Source organism: Oncorhynchus keta, chromosome 2, assembly GCF_023373465.1.
Source record: "Oncorhynchus keta strain PuntledgeMale-10-30-2019 chromosome 2, Oket_V2, whole genome shotgun sequence".
NCBI lineage: Eukaryota > Metazoa > Chordata > Actinopteri > Salmoniformes > Salmonidae > Oncorhynchus > Oncorhynchus keta.
In genome coordinates, this window is record NC_068422.1 from 51,391,099 (window position 1) to 51,415,118 (window position 24,020).

The 24,020-nt window shown below is 41.9% G+C and overlaps 2 protein-coding genes across 3 annotated transcripts in view; one reads left to right on the top strand and one right to left on the bottom strand.

The window, feature by feature from the left end:
• Positions 1 to 441: 441 nt before the first annotated feature.
• On the bottom strand, positions 442 to 19,648 carry LOC118402469 (putative ankyrin repeat protein RF_0381). 2 transcript variants are annotated; one of them, XM_052478557.1, is made up of 10 exons: positions 19,338 to 19,648; positions 18,385 to 18,520; positions 17,340 to 17,450; positions 5,533 to 5,665; positions 4,830 to 5,008; positions 4,487 to 4,560; positions 4,195 to 4,357; positions 3,745 to 4,105; positions 3,267 to 3,662; positions 442 to 2,578 (listed from the first exon to the last, which is right to left on the bottom strand). In XM_052478557.1, the coding sequence occupies exons 1-8, from the start codon at positions 19,447 to 19,449 to the stop codon at positions 3,967 to 3,969; spliced, it is 1,047 nt and encodes a 348-aa protein (XP_052334517.1). In that variant the 5' UTR covers positions 19,450 to 19,648; the 3' UTR covers positions 442 to 2,578; positions 3,267 to 3,662; positions 3,745 to 3,966. The 2 variants fall into 2 exon arrangements, with proteins under 2 accessions (XP_052334517.1, XP_052334516.1); XM_052478556.1 differs by having other exon boundaries at positions 3,267 to 4,105.
• A 165-nt stretch (positions 19,649 to 19,813) lies between these two features.
• The window catches only part of wdfy4 (WDFY family member 4), a 201,020-nt gene continuing 196,813 nt past the window's right edge, over positions 19,814 to 24,020 (top strand). The window contains exon 1 of the mRNA XM_052478455.1: positions 19,814 to 20,179. The gene's annotated coding sequence lies outside the window, so the exon portion shown is untranslated. The remainder of the gene's footprint in view (positions 20,180 to 24,020) is intronic.

A 24,020-nucleotide genomic window follows, 5' to 3' on the forward strand; every position in this document is an offset into this window, starting at 1 on the left:
AGAGGACATTCAATAAAATGTGACATAAAAGGCTAAACTGCTCAGATACATACATTACCCAACCATACCTGGCTGAGATGACAACTGAATCCTCATCCTCTGTAATCTAGTAGTAATATGGTATGTCCCTGTGGGATATTTAGGAAATCAGTGATAGTAATGGCAGATGACTGGATGTGGTTTTGCTATAAAGGAGCAGGTCAGAGAGGTAACGAGAGGTATCTAATGATAACACGTGTCACGAAGGATGTTTCACACAGTTAACCCCTCTCGCCTAATAAGTAACGTTGCCTGAAACCTGAAGACTTATTTTAGTGCCTAGTGCGAATGCCTTCTTAGCTCAAAGGGCATGCAATTATCCAAAATGACATTGCAGTTATAAGCTAACACTAGTCACTTACCAACGGTTTACACCACCAATAACAAAGGCAAGCATCATCATTTCATCATATTGAACTTTTATTTAAAACAACAATGACACCTAAGTTAAAAATAAATGTTCCAGTGAGAAGTATTAAAAAAACTGAGGTAACAATTCAAGTGAACAGTTATCTCCAATGAAACAGTTTAAAAATACATCACTGCATTAAAATGTGAAACAGAGAATGGACCCCACAGGACATACTAGTTAAATAGTGGGATCCTTCACAGGCCAGACAAAATCAGTCAGTTATTCATAAACTAGCTACATCGTTGTATAAGTACTGTTGGCTTTAAAATAGCTCAGAGCATCACATAAAACAGAGAACTAACTCCAAATGCATACATAGGAAATGCTTACCAAGACAGACAGTCAGTGTGTTATGTGAGGAGTTTGATGTTGGTTTGTTCGCTGGCAAGATTTCCACATTCATTCTACTATAGTCTATATATTAAAAGTATACATTTTTCAATACCCACACTACCTTTCAAAAGTTTGGGATCACTTAGAAATGTCCTTGTTTTTGAACGAAAAGCAATTAGTTTTGTCCATTAATATAACATCAAATTGATCCAAAATACAGTGTAGACATTGTTAATGTTGTAAATGACTATTGTAGCTGGAAATGGCTGATTTCTTTATATGGAATATCTACATATGCCCATTATCAGAAGGCCAGCATCCCGGAGTCGCCTCTTCACTGTTGACGTTGAGACTGGTGTTTTGTGGGTACTATTTAATGAAGCTGTCAGTTGAGGAGTTGTGAGACGTCTGTTTCTCAAACTAGACACACAAATGTACTTGTCCTCTTGCTCAGTTGAACACCGGGACCTCCCACTCCTCTTTCTATTCTGGTTAGAGACAGTTTAAGCTGTTCTGTGAAGGGAGTAGTACACAGCGTTGTACGAGATCTTCAGTTTCTTGGCAATTTCTCGTATGGAATAGCCTTCATTTCTCAGAACAAGAATAGACTGACGAGTTTCAGAAGAAAGATCTTTGTTTCTGGCCATTTTGAGCCTGTAATTTAACCCACAAATGCTGATGCTCCAGATACTCAACTAGTCTATAGAAGGACAGTTTTATTCCTTTTTTAAAATCAGGACAACAGTTTTCAGCTGTGCTAACATAATTTTAAAATGGTTTTCTAATGATCAATTAACCTATTTAAAATGCTCAACTTGGATTAGCTAACACACCATGTAATGGGAACACAGGAGTGATGTTTGCTGATAATGGGCCTCTGCACGCCTATGTAGATATTCCATTCCAGCTACAATAGTCATTTACAACATTAACAATGTAAACACTGTACTTCTGATCAATTCGATGTTATTTAAATAGACAAAAAATGTCATTTTCTTTGAAAAACAAGGACATTTCTAAGTGACCCCAAACTTTTGAACGGCAGTGTATGTTCCAGTATAATGTTTAACAGACATGTTTATGACCGCACTCTCAAAAGACAATCTAAGTAACATGTTATCTCTAATGTTAAGATCTCTTAGAACTCATTCTGGTCTACACACCACTTGTTATATGTTTAATAGCGGTATTTGCTTCCCGAGGTAATGCCTAGGCTTTAGCTCAACAGGCTAGAAGATCCAACTGGTTTTAAGAAAGGAAAACTGACAAAATATACATTGTTCTCCATTTCACCATAGGTTTTAGAGTCCATATTATCTAAATGTCTATGGAGATCTTGTCCCCTGTGAGTCCATAATCTAACCGTCTCCTCCCCTCCAATAGGAAGGTAAGCACCGCTGTCCAGCGTTGTCCTAGCGACCGTGGCCGAGTCTCACAGGTAGGTTTGAAGTAGGTGGTAGTCCCAATGGCGATAGCGTCAAACTGTTCCGTCAACAACCACACCTCCCAAATGATTGTCAGAAAGTTCATTATCGTCAGGGAGACCACCCAGAACTGTGCAGCTACTGCCCTAACCAATGACTGGTCCTCGAGGGACACCACGACCACATACAGGTGGTAAGTTGCCACGGCAATGAAAAGGAGGTGTGCTGTGGCCATGGAGAGGATAAAGATGATGAAGAGGCGGTGGTTGCCACCGCCAACACAGCGGTTCAGGAACAGGCAGTGGTGGTCGTAATCCCTCACACACACATCACACAATTTACAGTGTTTAGTATTGTCTGGCTGGAACAACTAGATGGCGAGAGAGGGAATAGCAGTGAGAAATACTAATCTTTTCTATAATCATATCATATATAAATATAAAAACTATATGTCTAAGTGACATAGTATTGGCAATTCCCCCAAAATTAAGGAAATTCAGATAAGCAAGCCTACCCTAAATGTGACATATGAACAATAGCTACTGCTATTGATGTGCATACACTGTACAATTTGAGTTGAGTCAACTTTTCAAAAATCAAGGCAACCAGCTGCAACACGATTTCTAGTTTACATTGGGGCAGGAAAGGTCTGCTTACATACACTCCTGAGTTGCCTCAACACATTTGCCAAAGTTGAGTCAACTAGAAATGGCAAAATGCCATAAACCTATCTTTGTAAAAGAAAACTGCTGAATGGATCGAGGCGCTGTTTGTTGAGCATTTAGGGAATGTAGTTCTCTGTGGAAGTGCACAGTTTCGTTCAAGAATATTGAGGATTGACGAGTCAACTTTAACATGCATTGCCCAATCACCACTTACTATAGTGGAGACTATAGTCGCCACATAATACTATGACAAAAGGAGGGCAGGATAAACTGGCCACAACTCAATTCTCAGCTGCAACACTAACTTAAACTTGCTCTCCTCATGTTACAGTAGATACAGAACCTCTGTCTGTTTCAACTCATAATAAAGATTGATTGACTGGTTCTCCTCACCTCACAGTAGATGCAGAACCTCTGAGGATTCTGGTTGTTCTCCAGCAGGTCTGTTATGGAGGAGTAGCGAGGATCTGCATCTCCCGGTCCCAACTCTCCAGGATCCTGGGTTAGAACCATCCAGAACAAGACCAGAACCACAGAGAACTGGACCAGCGACACATGACCCAGAACACCATCACCCCACAAGCGTCACAGTGGGTTAAGACTCAACCAACATTATAAACTGGGTGGTTCGTGCCCTGAATGCTGATTGGGTGACAGCCGTGGTATAACAGACCATATACCACGAGTATGACAAAACATTTATTTTACTGCTGTAATTACGTTGGTAACCAGTTTATAAGAGCAATAAGGCCCCTTGGATGTTTGTGGTATGCAGCCAATATACCACAGCTAAGGGCTGTATCAAGGCACTCTGCATTGCGTAGTGCGGAAGAACAGCCCTTAGCCGTGGTATATTGGCCATACACCACACCCCTTCATGCATTATTGCTTAAATATACTAGATGTAGGCTACATACATATGATGTATGATGGATTGTCAGTGTAAAGTATATTTATCATAATTCAGCTAAAGAATAATTGACCACAACCTCCAGGAACTAGTCACAAGCAAGATTTGCAATTTGATTTGGTTAAAGCCACAGTCTTCATCAGGCATTCAATGTATGTGAAAAGTATATACTTTGTAATATAATTAGGCAGTACACGATATTAGGTAATATACTATCACTGTAATATAAAGGATATTAGGCGGTAGTATTCTATAGTAGAAGCAGACTAGAGAGTGGAACAATCCAGCTATCACAGTCCCTAGGTAGACGGGGTTGGCCAACCTGCAACACAACATAGGACAGGTAATGGAACAAAGACCAATACAATGGGTTAATTTACTGTATAGTGCAGATACACACAGTGTCTATACCTCTGGTAGGTCGTCATGCGGTGGAACTGGGAAAATATACTCCTGGCCAGCCAGGGGAAGAGGACGGCGCACGTTATCCCTCCGTAGCCCCCCAACATTGTTGCGATAATCAGAATAGCTCCTCCAATCAGACATGGGAAGAATAACGTCCAGTAGTAAAGGACTGGATGCATGCACGCGCAAACACACACACCCAGAGAGAGAGACCCATACACACAATTATACAGAGAAACACAATTCAATGTCACACAATGTTCATTACAGTTAAACTTATCACAGCCTCAGCACTTACGGTCGGACTCATCAGGTTTGTTGAATGGTGGCTCCCTCATGTAGCGGGTCAGTAGTTTGGTCAGCTGCAAGTGTCTGTGGAAATACAACCCCAAAATAATAAAGATGGTTAAAATGTTAAACTGATGTTCCAGGTGACGGTATGGCAATGGGACAGTTAGATGGACAGAAGACGTTGACAGTGGAATATATTCCTGGGTTGTATTCATTAGGTTACACAATGGAAAGCGTTTTAAAAATGTTTCACAAGATGAAAATAAAAATTACATTTGTCATTTTTTTCAGTTTTGTTCCTAATGAACAAAACCAATTTGAAGGTAAATGTTATAGATATTGAGACCTACCTGAATGTCTTTCCCTGCCTGCAGAGGTCCAGAGGTGTGTGTCCGCTATAGGTCTTCAAGTGCAGCATCCTGAAGCCGGATCTCTGTAACAGCGTCCAACACACCTCTACACAGCCCCTCTCAGCTGCCACATGGACCGCTGTCAACCCATCCTCATCCACAGTCTCCACCATACACCTCTGCCACACACACAAACAAAAAATACTTTAAAACAGTGCAGCAACAATCCTAAAACGCTGAAGGATACTACTGCCAAGGGCTTCATCGGGCTCCAGATCTTTCAGCAAAGAGCGCATGTCACAGAGATTCAGCACCATTCTAGTGGACAGCGACGTCCACTAGAAAGTCAGCACCACATAACCGAGGACAGTGGCCATCTCAGGTGCAGTCAGTCGTCACCAAGAGAGGACACGATAAGTATGCAATTGAGATTCTCCATCCCTTCACTGATATGAATAATAAATATGGTATAATAAATATGGTGGAAACTCCAGATTGCCCATGCCTCCACAAATCCAATGCTTTTAGGAGAAAGGAGATATTATTGGTACACGACCCACAACCTTACGTTCCCTGTTCGTAAGAGATTATGTGATTTGAGGAACGGAACCCTAAGGGAAACTCCATAGCGAAACTCCCCAATAGAAGTGAAACATGAAAGTCATCATCGGACTTACTTACCAAGCAAGTGTGTATGTCTCACCTTTCCTCGGAGCAGGTAACGGACCACCTCAGTGTTGCCAGTATCAGCAGCCAGGTGTAGAGGTGTAACATGGTACATGTCTCCATCACACCACCTAAACAGTCCTGTCTCCCACAGGTACTGCATCGCTACACTGGGAGACACAACTCGGGGTTAGAGCGTGTGTGTTTTGATGTGTGTGCATGTGTGTGTGTAATAAAAAGCTGGAGCTGGAGCACACCCAGAGAAAATTATTTTATGTAGAGGTGCTGACTCTGAAAACTAACAGTAAGCTATAAATATAAATGAGGGTCGCACACGCTATATACAGTACCAGTCAAACGTTTTTAAACACATACTCATTCAAAGGTTTTTCTTTATTTGTTTTACTATTTTCTACAATGTAGAATAATAGTGAAGACATCAAAACTATGAAATTACACATAAGGAATCATGTAGTAATCAAAACAAGTGTTAAACAAATCTAAATATATTTTATTTTTGAGATTCTTCAAAGTAGCCACCCTTTTCCTTGATGACAGCTTTGCACACTCTTGGCATTCTCAACCATCCTCATGAGGTAGTCACCTGGAATGCATTTAAATTAACAGGCGTCCCTTGTCATTTGTCTTTTTTTTCTTTCTTCTTTTTTTTGAGCCAATCAGTTGTGTTGTGAGGTAGAGATGGTAAACAGAAGATCGCTCTAATTGGTAAAAGCCTAAGTCCATATTATTGCAAGAACAGCCAAAATAAACAAAGACAACGACAGTCATCATTACTTTAAGATATGAAGGTGAGACAATTTCAAGAACCATCAAGCGCTAATGATGAAACTGGCTCTCATGAGGACCACCACAGGAAAGGAAGACCCAGAGTTGCCTCTGCTGCAGAGGATATGTTTATTAGAGTTAACTGCATCTCAGACTGCAGCCCACATTATTGTATGCTTCACAGAGTTCAAGTAACAGACACATCTCAACATCAACTGTTCAGAGGAGACTGCATGAATCAGGCCTTCAAAATCGAATTGCTGCAAAGAAACCATTACTAAAGGACACCAATAATAAGAAGAGACTTGCTTTGTCCAAGAAACATGAGCAATGGACATTAGACCGGTGGAAATCTGTCCTTTGAAAAATAATAATGTATATATATAATGAGTCCAAATTTGAGATTTTTGGTTCCAATAGCCGTGTCTTTGTGAGACGCAGTGTACAGTGGTTCCTCCATTCAAAGTTGCTTCATACTGCGGTACACCTTGCGGGCTGCTGCAGCATTCTGCGGCACATTATTTATTTGTCAGCCATTTTTTCTGTTAATACAAGTTATTGCTAGTGTGAGCACCAGAGGGCATCTTTGAGAATCATTTGATAGTCTTCTGCATTGGCATTGACAGAGAATTTAAAACCTTTTTGTAATAACATAGTGTATGGGATTGATTTTAAGACATTTGGCTTAATATATTTGTTTAATATTATAGTGTTTCTATTCAGAGAAAAACAAAACACTGGGTTTCCATTTGAATGGAATGTCAAATATGGCGCTGTACAACGGGAGGAAGGAGTAGGCTGTCCTTGTAAATAAGAATTTGTTCTTAACTGACTTGCCTAGTTAAATAAAGGTTTCACTAAGATCATAACATTTTTGCACCCGAATGTTCTAATTCTTGTCTAACCAATACTCAAACGGAGATTAAGTGAAAATGTAAATCTCATTGATTTATCAAGACCAGTCCCCATGCTTGCCTCAGAGCAGAGCGAAACGGTGCTGAAATAGTTCTAAAATAAATAATAGGTTTTTGCTTCTAACTTCAATATGCTCATTAAATAAATAAGACCTACACCATTTTTAACCAAACATTACTCAACACTCTGTGACACTCATATGGCCTGTGGTAGGCCTGCAGTATATCGAAAAATATTTTTTCAATTATGTGACTCTCCGCCAATAATTACATTAAGAGGATTGTATATATTAATATCTATATTAATATCTAAGGGGCATTTTCCATGAGCTATTCTCAGATTTTCTCACAGATCCTAAGGGGCGTTTATATCATTCTGAATGAATTAATAACAATAAAAAAATAAACTTTGTTATTGACCAAATACCTTATTTTTCACCATAATTTGCAAATAAATTAATAAAAAATCCTACAATGAGATTTTCAGGATATTTCCCCTCATTTTGTCTGTCATAGTTGAGGTGTACCTATGATGAAAATTACAGGCCTCTCTCATATTTTTAAGTGGGAGAACTTGCACAATTGGTGGCTGACTAAATACTTTTTTGCCCCACTGTATGTAGAGTGCCTTGCGAAAGTATTCGGCCCCCTTGAACTTTGCGACCTTTTGCCACATTTCAGGCTTCAAACATAAAGATATAAAACTGTATTTTTTTGTGAAGAATCAACAACAAGTGGGACACAATCATGAAGTGGAACGACATTTATTGGATAATTCAAACTTTTTTAACAAATCAAAAACTGAAAAATTGGGCATGCAAAATTATTCAGCCCCCTTAAGTTAATACTTTGTAGCGCCACCTTTTGCTGCGATTACAGTTGTAAGTCGCTTGGGGTATGTCTCTATCAGTTTTGCACATCGAGAGACTGACATTTTTTCCCATTCCTCCTTGCAAAACAGCTCGAGCTCAGTGAGGTTGGATGGAGAGCATTTGTGAACAGCAGTTTTCAGTTCTTTCCACAGATTCTCGATTGGATTCAGGTCTGGACTTTGACTTAAAGTTGCTCTGCCCTATAAAACTCACAAAATGTGAGTTTGCTATTCACAACAAGCAGTGCCTGATGTGAACCACACCTCGAATAAAAGAGATCTCAGAAGTCCGCAAATTAAGAATTGTTGACTTAAAGATGGAAAGGGTTACAAAAGTATCTCTAAAAGCCTTGATGTTCATCAGTCTACAGTAAGACAAATTGTCTATAAATGGAGAGAGTTCAGCATTGTTGCTACGCTACCTAGGAGAGGCCATCCTGCAAAGAGGACTGCAAGAGCACAGAGCAGAATGCTCAATGAGGTTAAGAAGAATCCTGGAGTGTCAGCTAAAGATTTACAGAGATCTATGGAACATGATAACATCTCTGTTGACGAGTCTACGATACGTAAAACACTAATGAATAATGGTGTTCCATGGGAGGACACCACAGACAAAGCGACTACGGTCCAAAAGAAACATTGCTGCACGTCTGAAGTTCTCAAAAGAGCACCTGGATGTTCCACAGCGCTACTGGCAAAATATTCTGTAGACAGATTAAACTAAAGTTGAGTGGTTTGGAAGAAACACACATCACTATGTGAGGAGAAAAGGCACTGCACACCAACATCAAAACTTCATTCCAACTGGAAATGCAAATGCGCTACGCTAAATGCTAATAGCACTCGTTAAAACTCAAACGTTCATTAAAATACACATGCAGGGTATTGAATTAAAGCTACACTCATTGTGAATCCAGGCAACAAGTCAGATTTTTAAAATGCTTTTCGGCGAAAGCATGAGAAGCTATTATCTGATAGCATGTAACACCCCAAAAGACCCGCAGGGGACGTAAAAAAAATAATTAGCATAGTCGGCGCTACACAAAACGCACAAATAAAATATAAAACATTCATTACCTTTGACCATCTTCTTTGTTGGCACTCCTAGATGTCCCATAATCACTATTGGGTCTTTTTTCCGATTAAATCGGTCCATATATAGCCTAGATATCGATCTATGAAGACTGTGTGATCAACGAAAAAAAATAGCGTCTTATAACGACGTAACGTCATTTTTTAAAATGAAAAAAGTTGATGATAAATTTTCACAAAACACTTCGAAATACTTTTGTAATGCGACTTTAGGTATTAGTAAACGTTAATAAGCGATCAAATTGATCACGAGGCGATGTATATTCTATAGCTGTACGTCTGGAAATAATGTCCGGGTAAATCTCAACCAAAATATCCGGTCGGAGACATGAAGAAATGGGCTGTCAAAAACAAAGCCTTCGGCAAATGAAAAGACTGTTGACATCGTGTGGAAGCTGTAGGAATTGCAATCTCAGCTCCAGGTAATTTGCCTTCCCATAGACAATACATGCAAGTGGCGCATTGATATATTTTCCAATTTTCAGTGATCAGATTTTCCTGCGCTTTTCGATGAAACGCACGTTCTGTTATAGTCACAGCCGTGATTTAACCAGTTTTATAAACGTCTGAGTGTTTTCTATCCACACATACTAATCATATGCATATACTATATTCCTGGCATGAGTAGCAGGGCGCTGAAATGTTGCGCGATTTTTAACAGAATGTTCGAAAAAGTAGAGGGTCGACTTAAGAGGTTAATGCAGGGCCGACAGACAAGTTCTTACTTTTTTATTTGACTGAAATTACAACCAACTTTCTATGGCTTGTTTAAAAAAAAAAAATATTTTGGAGAGGATTTAGTTTCAAATAACCGACAGTTATTGTAATCTGAATAAAGGCCATTCTTGAACATGGGCTGAGACATTCTTACTAATTTGTAAATAAAGCCAGTTACTTATTTAGAATGATTAATTTCTGTTTTTAGAGGGAGAGAAACCAAAAGCCCACTGTGGCTATTTTTCAGAAATCGTCAGTTCAAATATCAAGTTAAATTACCCGTTGTATTTACCCAAGTTCTCTCTTAACTCCAGGACCACCAACAGTTTTTTTGTTGCTGCCTGATGCAGGACTCTAGTACCAGAGAAGAGACTCTTAGACTGAAAACGGCTCCATTAATTGCCACAGTTTAGACTACCGACAGATCAGCGTTCTAACTCCCCCTTGTGATAGTGTGGTGTAATGACAGAATGCCACCATCTAGAAGAAAAAGAAACGCACACCTATTAAGACGAGGTGCTGGCTAGCGGAGTAGAAACGTGAAAATAAAAGAGAGCCGCACACTCTAGGAGCTCAGATGCAAAAATGTAATACCAACGTTTCGACAGCCAGGCTGTCTTCATCAGGGTATAATCACAAACACTGCGGGATGACTCGTTTATATAGTGTCAAAAGACACAGGTGTCTGTAATCATGGCCAAGAGTGGCCTAATAACATTGGTTAATAATCAAATATTAAAATGTCATACAAAGAACAGCATACAATCAAATGGATAGCATAGATTAATTTGACTACACAAGTTTACAAACAACAGCACCCTACCGACAAAAAAGCTCTTAAACGATGCTGAATGATAATTATTTTCCTGACACTGGTCATAGACCCATACAAGATTACTTTGAATATAGCCAAAGGGAGCGTGATAAGATCATTATTTCGGAGTCCCTTTTTGACATGCCGGGAGGTCATTCTGACCTCTTGAAAGAACTGTTACATTTATCTAAGCGCCAGACGAGAATGCATCTACATATAGTCACTCTTAGTGATTATGTGCGTCAAAGGATTATTCCTCGGGGACTCAGGTGGCAAAAATAACCATCATTGGGACAGCGCACAGATGATTACTGTGAGCGCTGGTGTGCCATCCTGAACAAATGCTCTATTGACTTAATGACATGAATTGAGGGCTGATAGTTGAAAGTCACCCACTTCCCTTGAAAAATAGTTTGCCCTACAGCCAATTCTGTCGAATCAAAAGAATTTGCAAAAAACAATCAGATTTCGACAGAAATATGGCTGAGACGCAAAGAAAGTTCAAGGAGAGGGGCTACAAGAATGATCAGATTAATATTGCCATTGAGAAAATTCAAAACAAAACGAGACATGACACGCATTCTTGCGTTCTAACTACCCGCTATTCAAAGTGCTCTGAACAAATTAAGGGAATTGTTCACAAACATTGGCACATCCTAAAATCCAATGATAGTCTCGGTAGTGTTTTCGGACCTTCCCTTGGTTGTATTCTCGCGGGGCAGAAATCTCAGAGACCAATTGGTAAACTCTGATTTACCACCCCAAGATATTCCTGAACAACGTCTATTTGCGCCCCTACTGGATGGAAATTACAAATGTAATGGCTGTGCTCAATGCAATGGCACTTATAAATGTAGATCCTTCAAACACCCACAAACAGGGAAATCGATCCCAATAAAATGTGTTATTACGTGCTCCACTAAGGCAGTTATTTATCTTATAACTTGTCCTTGTGGTAAAAATTATGTAGGTAAAACAAAGCGCGAATTAAAAGTACGTATCTCAGAGCATCATAGCACCATTAAGTGTAAAAACTTTACTTATCCAGTTGCGGCCCACTTCTTGGAGGCAGGCCACTCTGCATTATATTGGCATCGAACATGTCACCCTCCCTAGGAGAGGGGGTGACCTTGATAATGTATTGTTAAAACGAGAGGCTGCCTGGATCTTTAATTTAAAGACCCTTGCGCCCTTCGGTCTCAACGTAGACTTTGATCTGAAGCCATTATTGTGATTATTGTGACTTTGCCATTGTAATTGTTTGTAAACTTGTGTAGTCAAATTAATCTATGATGGTATGCTATCCATTTGTTTGTATGCTGTTCTTTGTATGACATTTTAATATTTGATTATTAACCAATGTTATTAGGCCACTCTTTTTGCATCTGAGAGTGTGCGGCTCTCTTTTATTTTATTTTCAAGAATGCCACCATCTACCACTAACAGCGAGGCACAAGCTCACAACTTTTAAAGGAAGAACCACTGTATCTAGACTATCTGTATACATGGATGGACGTGTCTCCCTCCCTGTCACGGATGCCATGGTTGCCCTTATTTTACCTACACATACTGACCAGCTCAAATAGACAGAAGCATGCTACATGGCAGACCAATCCAAACTCATCTATCAGCATGTCCAGCCCACTCCTTATCTCAGAAAATCATGGCTAGTGGGAAGGTTGTTGACTTTTTCTTTGGCTAAACCAACTAGGCTCATAATTTAACAATTGTATTTGTATTTACAGTTGGCATACAAGTTTGCTACTTAGGCACATGAAAGTTCACATATTACAGAAAGCATTTCTACCCCCCCCCACCCCAAAAAAGCCTAGTTTCTTGAAACGAGTCACAAAAAGGTTTTAGAAATGTTTGCAAATGTATAAAAAAAAAACATTTTTACATTTAATTACATAAGTATTCAGACCCTTTACTCAGTACTTTGTTAAGACACCTTTGGCAGTGATTACAGCCTCAAGTTTTATTGGGTATGACACTACAAGCGTGGCACACCTGTATTTGGGGAGTTTCTCCCATTCTTCTCTGCATATCCTCTCAAGCTCTGTCAGGTTGGATGGGGCGCGTCACAGTTCTGGGCGACTTTAACCTCCCCACGTCTACCTTTGACTCATTCCTCTCTGCCTCCTTTCCACTCCTCTCCTCTTTTGACCTCACCCTCTCACCTTCCCCCCCTACTCACAAGGCAGGCAATACGCTCGACCTCATCTTTACTAGATGCTGTTCTTCCACTAACCTCATTGCAACTCCCCTCCAAGTCTCCGACCACTACCTTGTATCCTTTTCCCTCTCGCTCTCATCCAACACTTCCCACACTGCCCCTACTCGGATGGTATCGCGCCGTCCCAACCTTCGCTCTCTCTCCCCCGCTACTCTCTCCTCTTCCATCCTATCATCTCTTCCCTCTGCTCAAACCTATCTCCTGATTCTGCCTCCTCAACCCTCCTCTCCTCCCTTTCTGCATCCTTTGACTCTCTATGTCCCCTATCTTCCAGGCCGGCTCGGTCCTCCCCTCCCGCTCCGTGGCTCGACGACTCATTGCGAGCTCACAGAACAGGGCTCCGGGCAGCCGAGCGGAAATGGAGGAAAACTCGCCTCCCTGCGGACCTGGCATCCTTTCACTCCCTCCTCTCTACATTTTCCTCCTCTGTCTCTGCTGCTAAAGCCACTTTCTACCACTCTAAATTCCAAGCATCTGCCTCTAACCCTAGGAAGCTCTTTGCCACCTTCTCCTCCCTCCTGAATCCTCCTCCCCCTCCCCCCTCCTCCCTCTCTGCAGATGACTTCGTCAACCATTTTGAAAAGAAGGTCGACGACATCCGATCCTCGTTTGCTAAGTCAAACGACACCGCTGGTTCTGCTCACACTGCCCTACCCTGTGCTCTGACCTCTTTCTCCCCGCTCTCTCCAGATGAAATCTCGCGTCTTGTGACGGCCGGCCGCCCAACAACCTGCCCGCTTGACCCTATCCCCTCCTCTCTTCTCCAGACCATTTCCGGAGACCTTCTCCCTTACCTCACCTCGCTCATCAACTCATCCCTGACCGCTGGCTACGTCCCTTCCGTCTTCAAGAGAGCGAGAGTTGCACCCCTTCTGAAAAAACCTACACTCGATCCCTCCGATGTCAACAACTACAGACCAGTATCCCTTCTTTCTTTTCTCTCCAAAACTCTTGAACGTGCCGTCCTTGGCCAGCTCTCCCGCTATCTCTCTCAGAATGACCTTCTTGATCCAAATCAGTCAGGTTTCAAGACTAGTCATTCAACTGAGACTGCTCTTCTCTGTATCACGGAGGCGCTCCGCACTGCTAAAGCTAACTCTCTCTCCTCTGCTCTCATCCTTCTAGACCTATCGGCTGCCTTCGATACTGTAAACCATCAGATCCTCCTCTCCACCCTCTCCGAGTTGGGCATCTCCGGCACGGCCCACGCTTGGATTGCGTCCTACCTGACAGGTCGCTCCTACCAGGTGGCGTGGCGAGAATCTGTCTCCTCACCACGCGCTCTCACCACTGGTGTCCCTCAGGGCTCTGTTCTAGGCCCTCTCCTATTCTCGCTATACACCAAGTCACTTGGCTCTGTCATAACCTCACATGGTCTCTCCTATCATTGCTATGCAGACGACACACAATTAATCTTCTCCTTTCCCCCTTCTGATGACCAGGTGGCGAATCGCATCTCTGCATGTCTGGCAGACATATCAGTGTGGATGACGGATCACCACCTCAAGCTGAACCTCGGCAAGACGGAGCTGCTCTTCCTCCCGGGAAGGACTGCCCGTTCCATGATCTCGCCATCACGGTTGACAACTCCATTGTGTCCTCCTCCCAGAGCGCTAAGAACCTTGGAGTGATCCTGGACAACACCCTGTCGTTCTCAACTAACATCAAGGCGGTGGCCCGTTCCTGTAGGTTCATGCTCTACAACATCCGCAGAGTACGACCCTGCCTCACACAGGAAGCGGCGCAGGTCCTAATCCAGGCACTTGTCATCTCCCGTCTGGATTACTGCAACTCGCTGTTGGCTGGGCTCCCTGCCTGTGCCATTAAACCCCTACAACTCATCCAGAACGCTGCAGCCCGTCTGGTGTTCAACCTTCCCAAGTTCTCTCACGTCACCCCGCTCCTCCGCTCTCTCCACTGGCTTCCAGTTGAAGCTCGCATCCGCTACAAGACCATGGTGCTTGCCTACGGAGCTGTGAGGGGAACGGCACCTCAGTACCTCCAGGCTCTGATCAGGCCCTACACCCAAACAAGGGCACTGCGTTCATCCACCTCTGGCCTGCTCGCCTCCCTACCACTGAGGAAGTACAGTTCCCGCTCAGCCCAGTCAAAACTGTTCGCTGCTCTGGCTCCCCAATGGTGGAACAAACTCCCTCACGACGCCAGGACAGCGGAGTCAATCACCACCTTCCGGAGACACCTGAAACCCCACCTCTTTAAGGAATACCTAGGATAGGATAAAGTAATCCTTCTCACCCCCCCCCCCCCTTAAAAGATTTAGATGCACTATTGTAAAGTGGCTGTTCCACTGGATGTCATAAGGTGAATGCACCAATTTGTAAGTCACTCTGGATAAGAGCGTCTGCTAAATGACTTAAATGTAAAAAATGTAAATGCGTCACTGCACAGCTATTTTCAGGTCTCTCCAGAGATGTTTGATCGGGTTCAAGTCTGGGCTCTGGCTGGGCCACTCAAGGACATGCAGTCCCAAAGCCACTCCTGCGTTGTCTTGGCTGTGTGCTGGCTGTGTGTTGTCCTGTTGGAAGGTGAACCTTCACCCCAGTCTGAGGTCCTGAGCACTCTGAGCAGGTTTTCATCAAGGATCTCTATATACTTTGCTCTGTTCATCTTTCCCTCGATCTTGACTAGTCTCCCAGCTCCTGCTGCTGAAACACATCCCCACAGCATGATGCTGCCACCACCATGCTTCACTGTTGGGATGGTGCAAGGTTTCCTCCAGACGTGATGCTTGGTATTCAGGCCAAATAGTTCAATCTTGGTTTCATTAGACCAGAGAATCTTGTTTCTTATGGTCTGAGAGTCCTTTAGGTGTCCTTTTGGCAAACTCCAAGCAGGCTGTCATGTGCCTTTTACGGAGGAGTGGCTCCTTTCTGGCCACTCCACCATAAAGGCCTGATTGTCCTTCGGTTCTCCCATCTCCACAGTGGAACTCTGGAGCTCTATTGAAGTGACCAGCTGGTTCTTGGTCATCTCCCTGACCAAGGCCCTTCTCCCAAGAGAAGGGTTATGCTTTGACATACACTGCAAACTGTAGGACCTTAAATAGACAGGTGTATGCCTTTCCAAATCATGTCCAATCAATTGAAATTTACCACAGGTGGACTCCAAGTTGTAGAAAAATCTCAAGGGTGATCAAGGGAAACAGAATGCACCGCTCAATTTTGAGCCTTATAGCAAAGGGTCTGAATACTTATGTACATTTCTGTAGATTTTTTAAAATTTGCAAACATTTCTAAAAACCTGTTTTCGCTTTGTCATTATTGGGTATTGTGTGTAGATTGATTAGGGACATTTTATATTTAATCCATTTTAGAATAAGGCTGTAATGCAACAAAATGTGGAAAAGGTCAAGGGGTCTGAATACTTTCAGAATGTACTGTCTATAAACACAACATGTAAAGTGTTATTCCCATGTATCATGAGCTCAAATAAAAGATCACAGAAATTTGCCATATGCACAAAAAGCTTATTTCTCTTATAATTGTGTCCACAAATTTGTTTACATCCCTGTTGGTGAGCATTTCTCTTTCCTAAGATGATCCATCCATGTGACAGGTGTGGCATATCAAAAAGCTGATTAAACAGAATGGTCGTTACACAGGTGCACCTTGTGTTGGGGACAATAAAAGGCAACTCTAAAATGTGCCATTTTGTCACACCACACCATGCCACAGATGTCTCAAGTTTTGAGGGACTCCAGGACTGTCCACCTGAGCTGTTGCCAGAGAATTGAATGTTAATTTCTCTACCACAAGCCGCCTCCGTCATTTTAGAGGATTTGGCAGTGAGTCCAAACGGCCTCACCACTACAGACCACGTGTAAACACGCCACCCCATGACCTCCACATCCGGCTTCTTCACCTGTGGGATCATCTGAGGGGAGGGAGGGGGTTTGCTGAGGAGTATTTCTGTCTGTAATAAAGCCTGTTTGTAGCTGGGTCTGGCTCCCCTGTGGGTGGGCCTGGGCACCCATGGCCCACCCATGCCTGCACCCCTGCCCAGTCACGTGTAACCCATAGATTAGGGCCTAATGAATTTATTTAAATGTAATGATTTCCTTATATATGAACTGTAACACAGTAAAATCTTTTAAATTGTTACATGTTGCGTTTATATCTTGGTTCAGTATATATACACACACACACATTTTTTAAAACTTGTATAGTGCTTTTCAAATAATTCTAAAGTGCATAAAAAGTTAAACAACAAACAAAACATTTTAATGATGGAGAATTAAAATCTGTCGGTTTGGGATGAAGTTGATATATAATATATAACATTATGCAGCTATGTGTGTGTGTGTTAATGTCTGTTTATGTGTGTGTGTGTGTGTGTGTGTGTGTGTGTGTGTGTGTGTGTGTGTGTGTGTGTGTGTGTGTGTGTGTGTATTTACATGTTCCCTCCACATACTCCATGGTGTAGGGCGGTTTTTCCCTGATGGTCTACCATGCGCAGGTCAGCTCCATGCTGCATCATCTGGTGCATCACGTATACATTACCATGCCTAGAGAGACAGATACATTACCATCAATAACATATTAATAGCATGAATTAGTAGTCCAATTCCATTTCTCCCTGAAGTGTATACTCAAGTCACTCCCCCTCATGAGGGGGACTGTATGAGTGCACACTTCAGAGAGAAGAAGAGAGGGAAATTTCTAGGAGAGAGCGGCATTTCTGCTCCAGGTGCCTTGGGTTGACACAATTACCATATGACCAATGGTTACGGATGAAGACCATCATGAAAATAAAATAACTGCTGTAACATGGACTCTTAACAACGTGATGAAACGTTGTTGCTCCTTGCTGAAACAAGCAAGGTGTTGTAGCAAACGAGTCTTTGGTTTCCTAGGCAACGCCCCACTCCCTGCAGCAGCAGCACACATAGAAACAGAATGAATAGAACAGGGTTGGAACCTTTAACCCCAGTAATTTGACTGGTAAACTCATGGGTACACCCGCAATTGCTGCCTGGTATTGTGATGCAATAATTTCCATGGTAATGTAGAATGTTCATTCAAATGATGATGTGGCTCATGCAATGGAATGTATTTTTTATAATGTCAGTTGAGTTGAATCAACAAATCAAAGCAAATATTGATTGGTAAATGTTCTGCTTTTACTTCCTACTTTAACTTCCTGCTTTGCTCCTATGGGTACACTCTCAATGGCCACCCGTCCACCCATAACACCATCATTGACTTGAATGGGGACACCAGTTCTATTCATTCTATGAGAAAATGTGTCTTCATTTATTTATTTTGATATTTGAACGGTCATTACCGTGACCGCAGTCATTTGGCTAGCCAATTACCTTCACCCAAAATGCCATGCCCGTCACAGCCCTATAGGGGCCCAACGCTCTTCCCCTAGTCCCTTTCCACATATTTAATAGGAGTGGATAGTGGGGCTTACCCAGTCCAATCAGTGTTACTGACCTGCAGGCGAAATGGAAGGCTGTCATTCCTGCATCACAGGTCAGGTTGGGGTCAGCTCCATTGCTTAGCAACATGTCAACCATGGCACGGTTACCATGGAGGGACGCAAAGTGGAGAGGACTAAAACCACCCCAACCTACACACACATGACAAGTCTCATCAGCGTGAAAAGCCTGTGTTTTGCTGTTAAAAGGAGACAGTCTTGACTGAAGAACTTTAGAGAAGATATTGAACATCTCACAGTAAAATAAATGTTGGTGTTTAAAGATGCTTCAAGTACTATGACTGTACATTATCACATTTATTACATTACTTTGAGATAGTGTCACTCCCTAACCACCCAAAGAGCAGTAGGCCTACTATTGTCTCTTTACTACTGTCAGGAGCTGAAAAGTGTCTGAGAGAATAGACTGAACAACTACCCATCTCAGATCATTGATAAAACACAGACAAGTTAAGGTATCTCTCTCTCTCTCTGACAACATGACAGGAGACATCAGTAGTCAACTGTCATCAACTGTGATGGGACACTGAAACTTGCCATTGTTAAAACTTGACATAATTAAACCTAGGCCTAATATGGCCAGTAGTTTTAAGATAGATTGGTTATAAAACATTACATAACGCAATATCTGCTGCCTGTACCAAAACAATTTACTCATGCATATTTGATGCAACTAAGTGACTGGGTAATACATGCTAATGGTAAAGATCTGACGACAGACATCTTTACTGACATCCTTTTTATTCAGCATTTAACTACAGAAAGTAATAACACATTCCCAAGAATAATGGTATGGCAAGCACCTTTCCCGGAAGTGACATTGGAATAGGCTACAGTCGAGTAGCTAGGCTAGTTGAAAAATAGAATCCATTCCCCATTTTCCCCAAATGTGTGTGCAGTAAATTATATAGGCTAATGCATACTCCAAACATGCATAGGTAAGCCTTACCTTTCTCTTTGAGGATAGATCGATCATGTTGAATGATATGTGCACAATGTTCAACGTTCCCTCGTTGAACACAGTCAAAAATGTCCCCATCGACACTAGGCATTGGAAGCATTATGCGAATAATGCATACGATCGACCCCTGCGCCGCCTGACTATTACTCTGTCAATGTTAACAAAATATTCATACAGAGACGATACATTGTAACAACAATTACACATTCATTTAACAGAGATCCTACGCGACTAAGTAGCTGGATATTTTATTGTGTGAAAAACGATAGTACTGCAGTAGGCATGACAGACTCCGCCTAGGGCATCTGATTGGATAGAGACACATGTGACCTGGCTCTGCATTTTCGTAATCTCAATATGGGATCGTCACTAGTTACCACAGCCAAAAAGTCGTAAACACCGCCTATTTCGACAATGTATCTTCTTAAAATATGATCTAAAACATAACCACACTGTTAACCTTATGCTAACCTTAAATTAAGAACAACAAGCACATTTCTGTTTTAATTTTTACTATAGCCAATTATGACTGTGTGGCTGTGGTAACTTAACAGTATGGACTCGCCGATTATATCCGTGAAACTGAAACATTCAAAATGAATTGTTTTCCATTGAATGCGCTATTTAAAAATAAATTAATGTTGCTGGTTGTGGCTGCAAACGTTGCCAGTCGGATAAACGCCTACCTCAAGACACGGGACTGTTAAAGTTTCACTCAATGTTGAATAACAATAATATTGTGTCAACATTTCAACGCTTTGGACTGGAGCGGCCTGAAAAAGAACACAAGAATATGGTGTCATTGAAATCATGAACTCAGAATAAAGACAGTAGGTTGGCAATGTTTAATAACCACTTGCTCAATTTACTGTTCAGCGGTAAGTCAGTGGCAAAATTTAGGGGATAATATACGTGTGTTGGTATAAAGCTCCTCCTATGATGTTTTTGTTGATACCAAAGGTTAGGAACGTTTCGGTTGATTGACACTTCAGGCAAAGAAATAAAAGGCATTTATTAAGGTAAATAGACCTATACATGACGTGCCTATCTATTTAAAACCCTGAACACATTTAAAACTGTGAAAGACATAGTTTATGCAAATTTAACTGCCCAGTTTGAATCACATCACATTTTATTGGTCACGTACACATGGTTAGCAGATGTTAATGGGGTGTAGGGAAATGCTTGTGCTTCTAGTTCCGACAATGCAGTAATATCTAACAAGTAATCTAACAAATTCACAACAACTACCTTATACACACAAATGTAAAGGGGTGAATAAGAATATATACATATACAGTGGGGCAAAAAAATATTTAGTCAGCCACCAATTGTGCAAGTTCTCCCACTTAAAAAGATGAGAGGCCTGTAATTTTCATCATACCTACACTTCAACTATGACAGACAAAATGAGATTTTTTCCCCCAGAAAATCACATTGTAGGATTTTTAATGAATTTATTATTATTATTATTATTAAATTATGGTGGAAAATAAGTATTTGGTCAATAACAAAAGTTTATCTCAATACTTTGTTATATACCCTTTGTTGGCAATGACAGAGGTCAAACGTTTTCTGTAAGTCTTCACAAGGTTTTCACACACTGTTGCTGGTATTTTGGCCCATTCCTCCATGCAGATCTCCTCTAGAGCAGTGATGTTTTGGGGTTGTTGCTGGGGAACACGGACTTTCAACTCCCTCCAAAGATTTTCTTTGGGGTTGAGTTCTGGAGACTGGCTAGGCCACTCCAGGACCTTGAAATGCTCCTTACGAAGCCACTCCTTCGTTGCCCGGGTGGTGTGTTTGGGATCATTGTCATTCTGAAAGCCCCAGCCACTCTTCAATGCCCTTGCTGATGGAAGGAGGTTTTCACTCAAAATCTCACGATACATGGCCCCATTCATTCTTTCCTTTACACGGATCAGTCGTTCTGGTCCCTTTGCAGAAAAACAGCCCCAAAGCATGATGGTTCCACCCCCATGCTTCACAGTAGGTATGGTGTTCTTTGGACGCAACTCAGTATTCTTTGTCCTCCAAACACGACGAGTTGAGTTTTTACCTAAATGTTCTATTTTGGTTTCATCTGACCATATGACATTCTCCCAATCTTCTTCTGGATCATCCAAATGCTCTCTAGCAAACTTCAGACGGGCCTGGACATTTACTGGCTTAAGCAGGGGGACACGTCTGGCACTGCAGGATTTGAGTCCCTGGCGGCGTAGTGTGTTACTGATGGTAGGCTTTGTTACTTTGGCCCCAGCTCTCTGCAGGTCATTCACTAGGTCATTCCCTGTGGTTCTGGGATTTTTGTTCTTGTGATCATTTTTACCCCACGGGGTGAGATCTTGCGTGGAGCCCCAGATCGAGGGAGATTATTAGGGGTCTTGTATGTCTTCCATTTCCTAATAATTGCTCCCACAGTTGATTTCTTCAAACCAAGCTGCTTACCTATTGCAGAATCAGTTTTCCCAGCCTGGTGCAGGTCTACAATGTTGTTTCTGGTGTCCTTTGACAGCTCTTTGGTCTTGGCCATAGTGGAGTTTGGAGTGTGACTGTTTGAGGTTGTGGACAGGTGTCTTTTATACTGATAACAAGTTCAAACAGGTGCCATTAATACAGGTAATGAGTGGAGGACAGAGGAGCCTCTTGCTTGTTTGTAGGTGACCAAATACTTATTTTCTACCATAATTTGCAAATAAATTCATGAAAAATCCTACAATGTGATTTTCTGCATTTTTTTCCCTAATTTTGTCTCATAGTTGAAGTGTACCTATGATGAAAATTACAGGCCTCTCTCATCTTTTTAAGTGGGAGAACTTGCACAATTGGTGGCTGACTAAATACTTTTTTTGCATCACTGTAAATATATGGATGAGTGATGGCTGTGCAGCATAGGCAAGATGCAGTAGATGGTATAGAACCGTATATACATGTGAGATGAGTAATGTGGGATATGTAAACATGATTAAAGTGGTGTTATTTAAAGTGACTAGTGATACCTTTATTCAGTCGATTTATTAAAGTGGCCAGAGACTGTATGTTGGCAGCAGCCTTGAGCCTGATGGCCTTGAGATAGAAGCTGTTTTTCAGTCTCTCGGTTCCAGCTTGATGCACCTGTACTGACCTCGCCTTCTGGATGATTGTGGGGTGAACAGACCATGGCTCAGGTGGTTGTTGTCCTTGATGATCTTTTTGGCGTTCCTGTGACATCAGGTGCTGTAGGTGTCCTGGAGGGCAGGTAGTTTGCCCCCGGTGATGCGTTGTGCAGACCGCACTACGCTCTGGAGAGCCTTGCAGTTTAGGGCGGTGCAGTTGCCATACCAGGCAGTGATACAGCCCAACAGGATGCTCTCGATTGCGCAACTGTAACATTTTGGGAGTGTTTTAGGTGACAAGCCACATTTCTTCAGCCTCCTGAGGTTGAAGAGGCGCTGTTGCACCTTCTTCACCACGCTGTCTGTGTGGGTGGACCATTTCAGTTTGTCCGTGATGTGTACGCCGAGGAACTATCGTCCAGAAGGCGAGGTCAGTACAGGTGCATCAAAGCTGGGACCGAGAGACTGAAAAACAGCTTCTATCTCAAGGCCATCAGACTGTTAAACAGCCACCACTAACAATGAGTGGCTGCTGCCAACACACTGACTCAACTCCAGCCACTTTAATAATGGGAATTGATGGGAATTGATGTAAAATATATCACTAGCCACTTTAAACAATGCTACTTAATATGATGTTTACATACCCTACATTATTTATCTCATATATATACGTATATACTGTACTCGATACCATCTACTGCATCTTGCCTATGCCGCTCTGTACCATCACTCATTCATATGTCTTTATGTAAATATTCTTTATCCCTTTACACTTATGTGTATAAGGTAGTAGTTTTGGAATTGTTAGCTAGATTACTCGTTGGTTATTACTGCATTGTCGGAACTAGAAGCACAAGCATTTCGCTACACTCGCATTAACATCTGCTAACCATGTGTATGTGACAAATACAATTCGATTTGATTTGAAATCCTTTTGGAGTGGGTCTGTGGACTTTTCCATGTTAATATTAAAGTCACCAAAAATTAGAATATTATTTGCCATGACTATATGGTCCGATAGAAACTCAGTGAGGAACGTTGTATATGGCCCAGGAGGCCTGTAAACAGTAGCTATAAAAAGTAATTGAAGAGGCTGCATAGATTTCATGACTAGAAGCTCAAAAGATGAAAAAAAACATTTTTTTTTTGTAAATCCTTTGCGGGATTTGTGGGGGATATGGTCACTAGTGTAACCATAATGTTAGGCCTCATTTAACACAGTAAATTCATCAGGCTTAAGCCATGTTTCAGTCAGGCCAATCACATCAAGATTATGATCAGTGATTAGTTCACTGACTATAACTGCTTTGAAAGTGAGGGATCTAACATTAAGTAGCCCTATTTTGAGATGTGAGGTATCACACTCTCTTTCTATAATGGCAGGAATGGAGGAGGTCTTTATTCTACTGAGATTGCTAAGGTGAACACCACCATATTTAGTTTTGCCCAACCTAGGTTGAGGCACAGACACGGTCTCAATGGGGATAGCTGAACTGACTACACTGACTGTGCTAGTAGCAGCCTCCACTAAGCTGGCAGGCTGGCTAAGAGCCTGCTGCCTGGCCTGCACCCT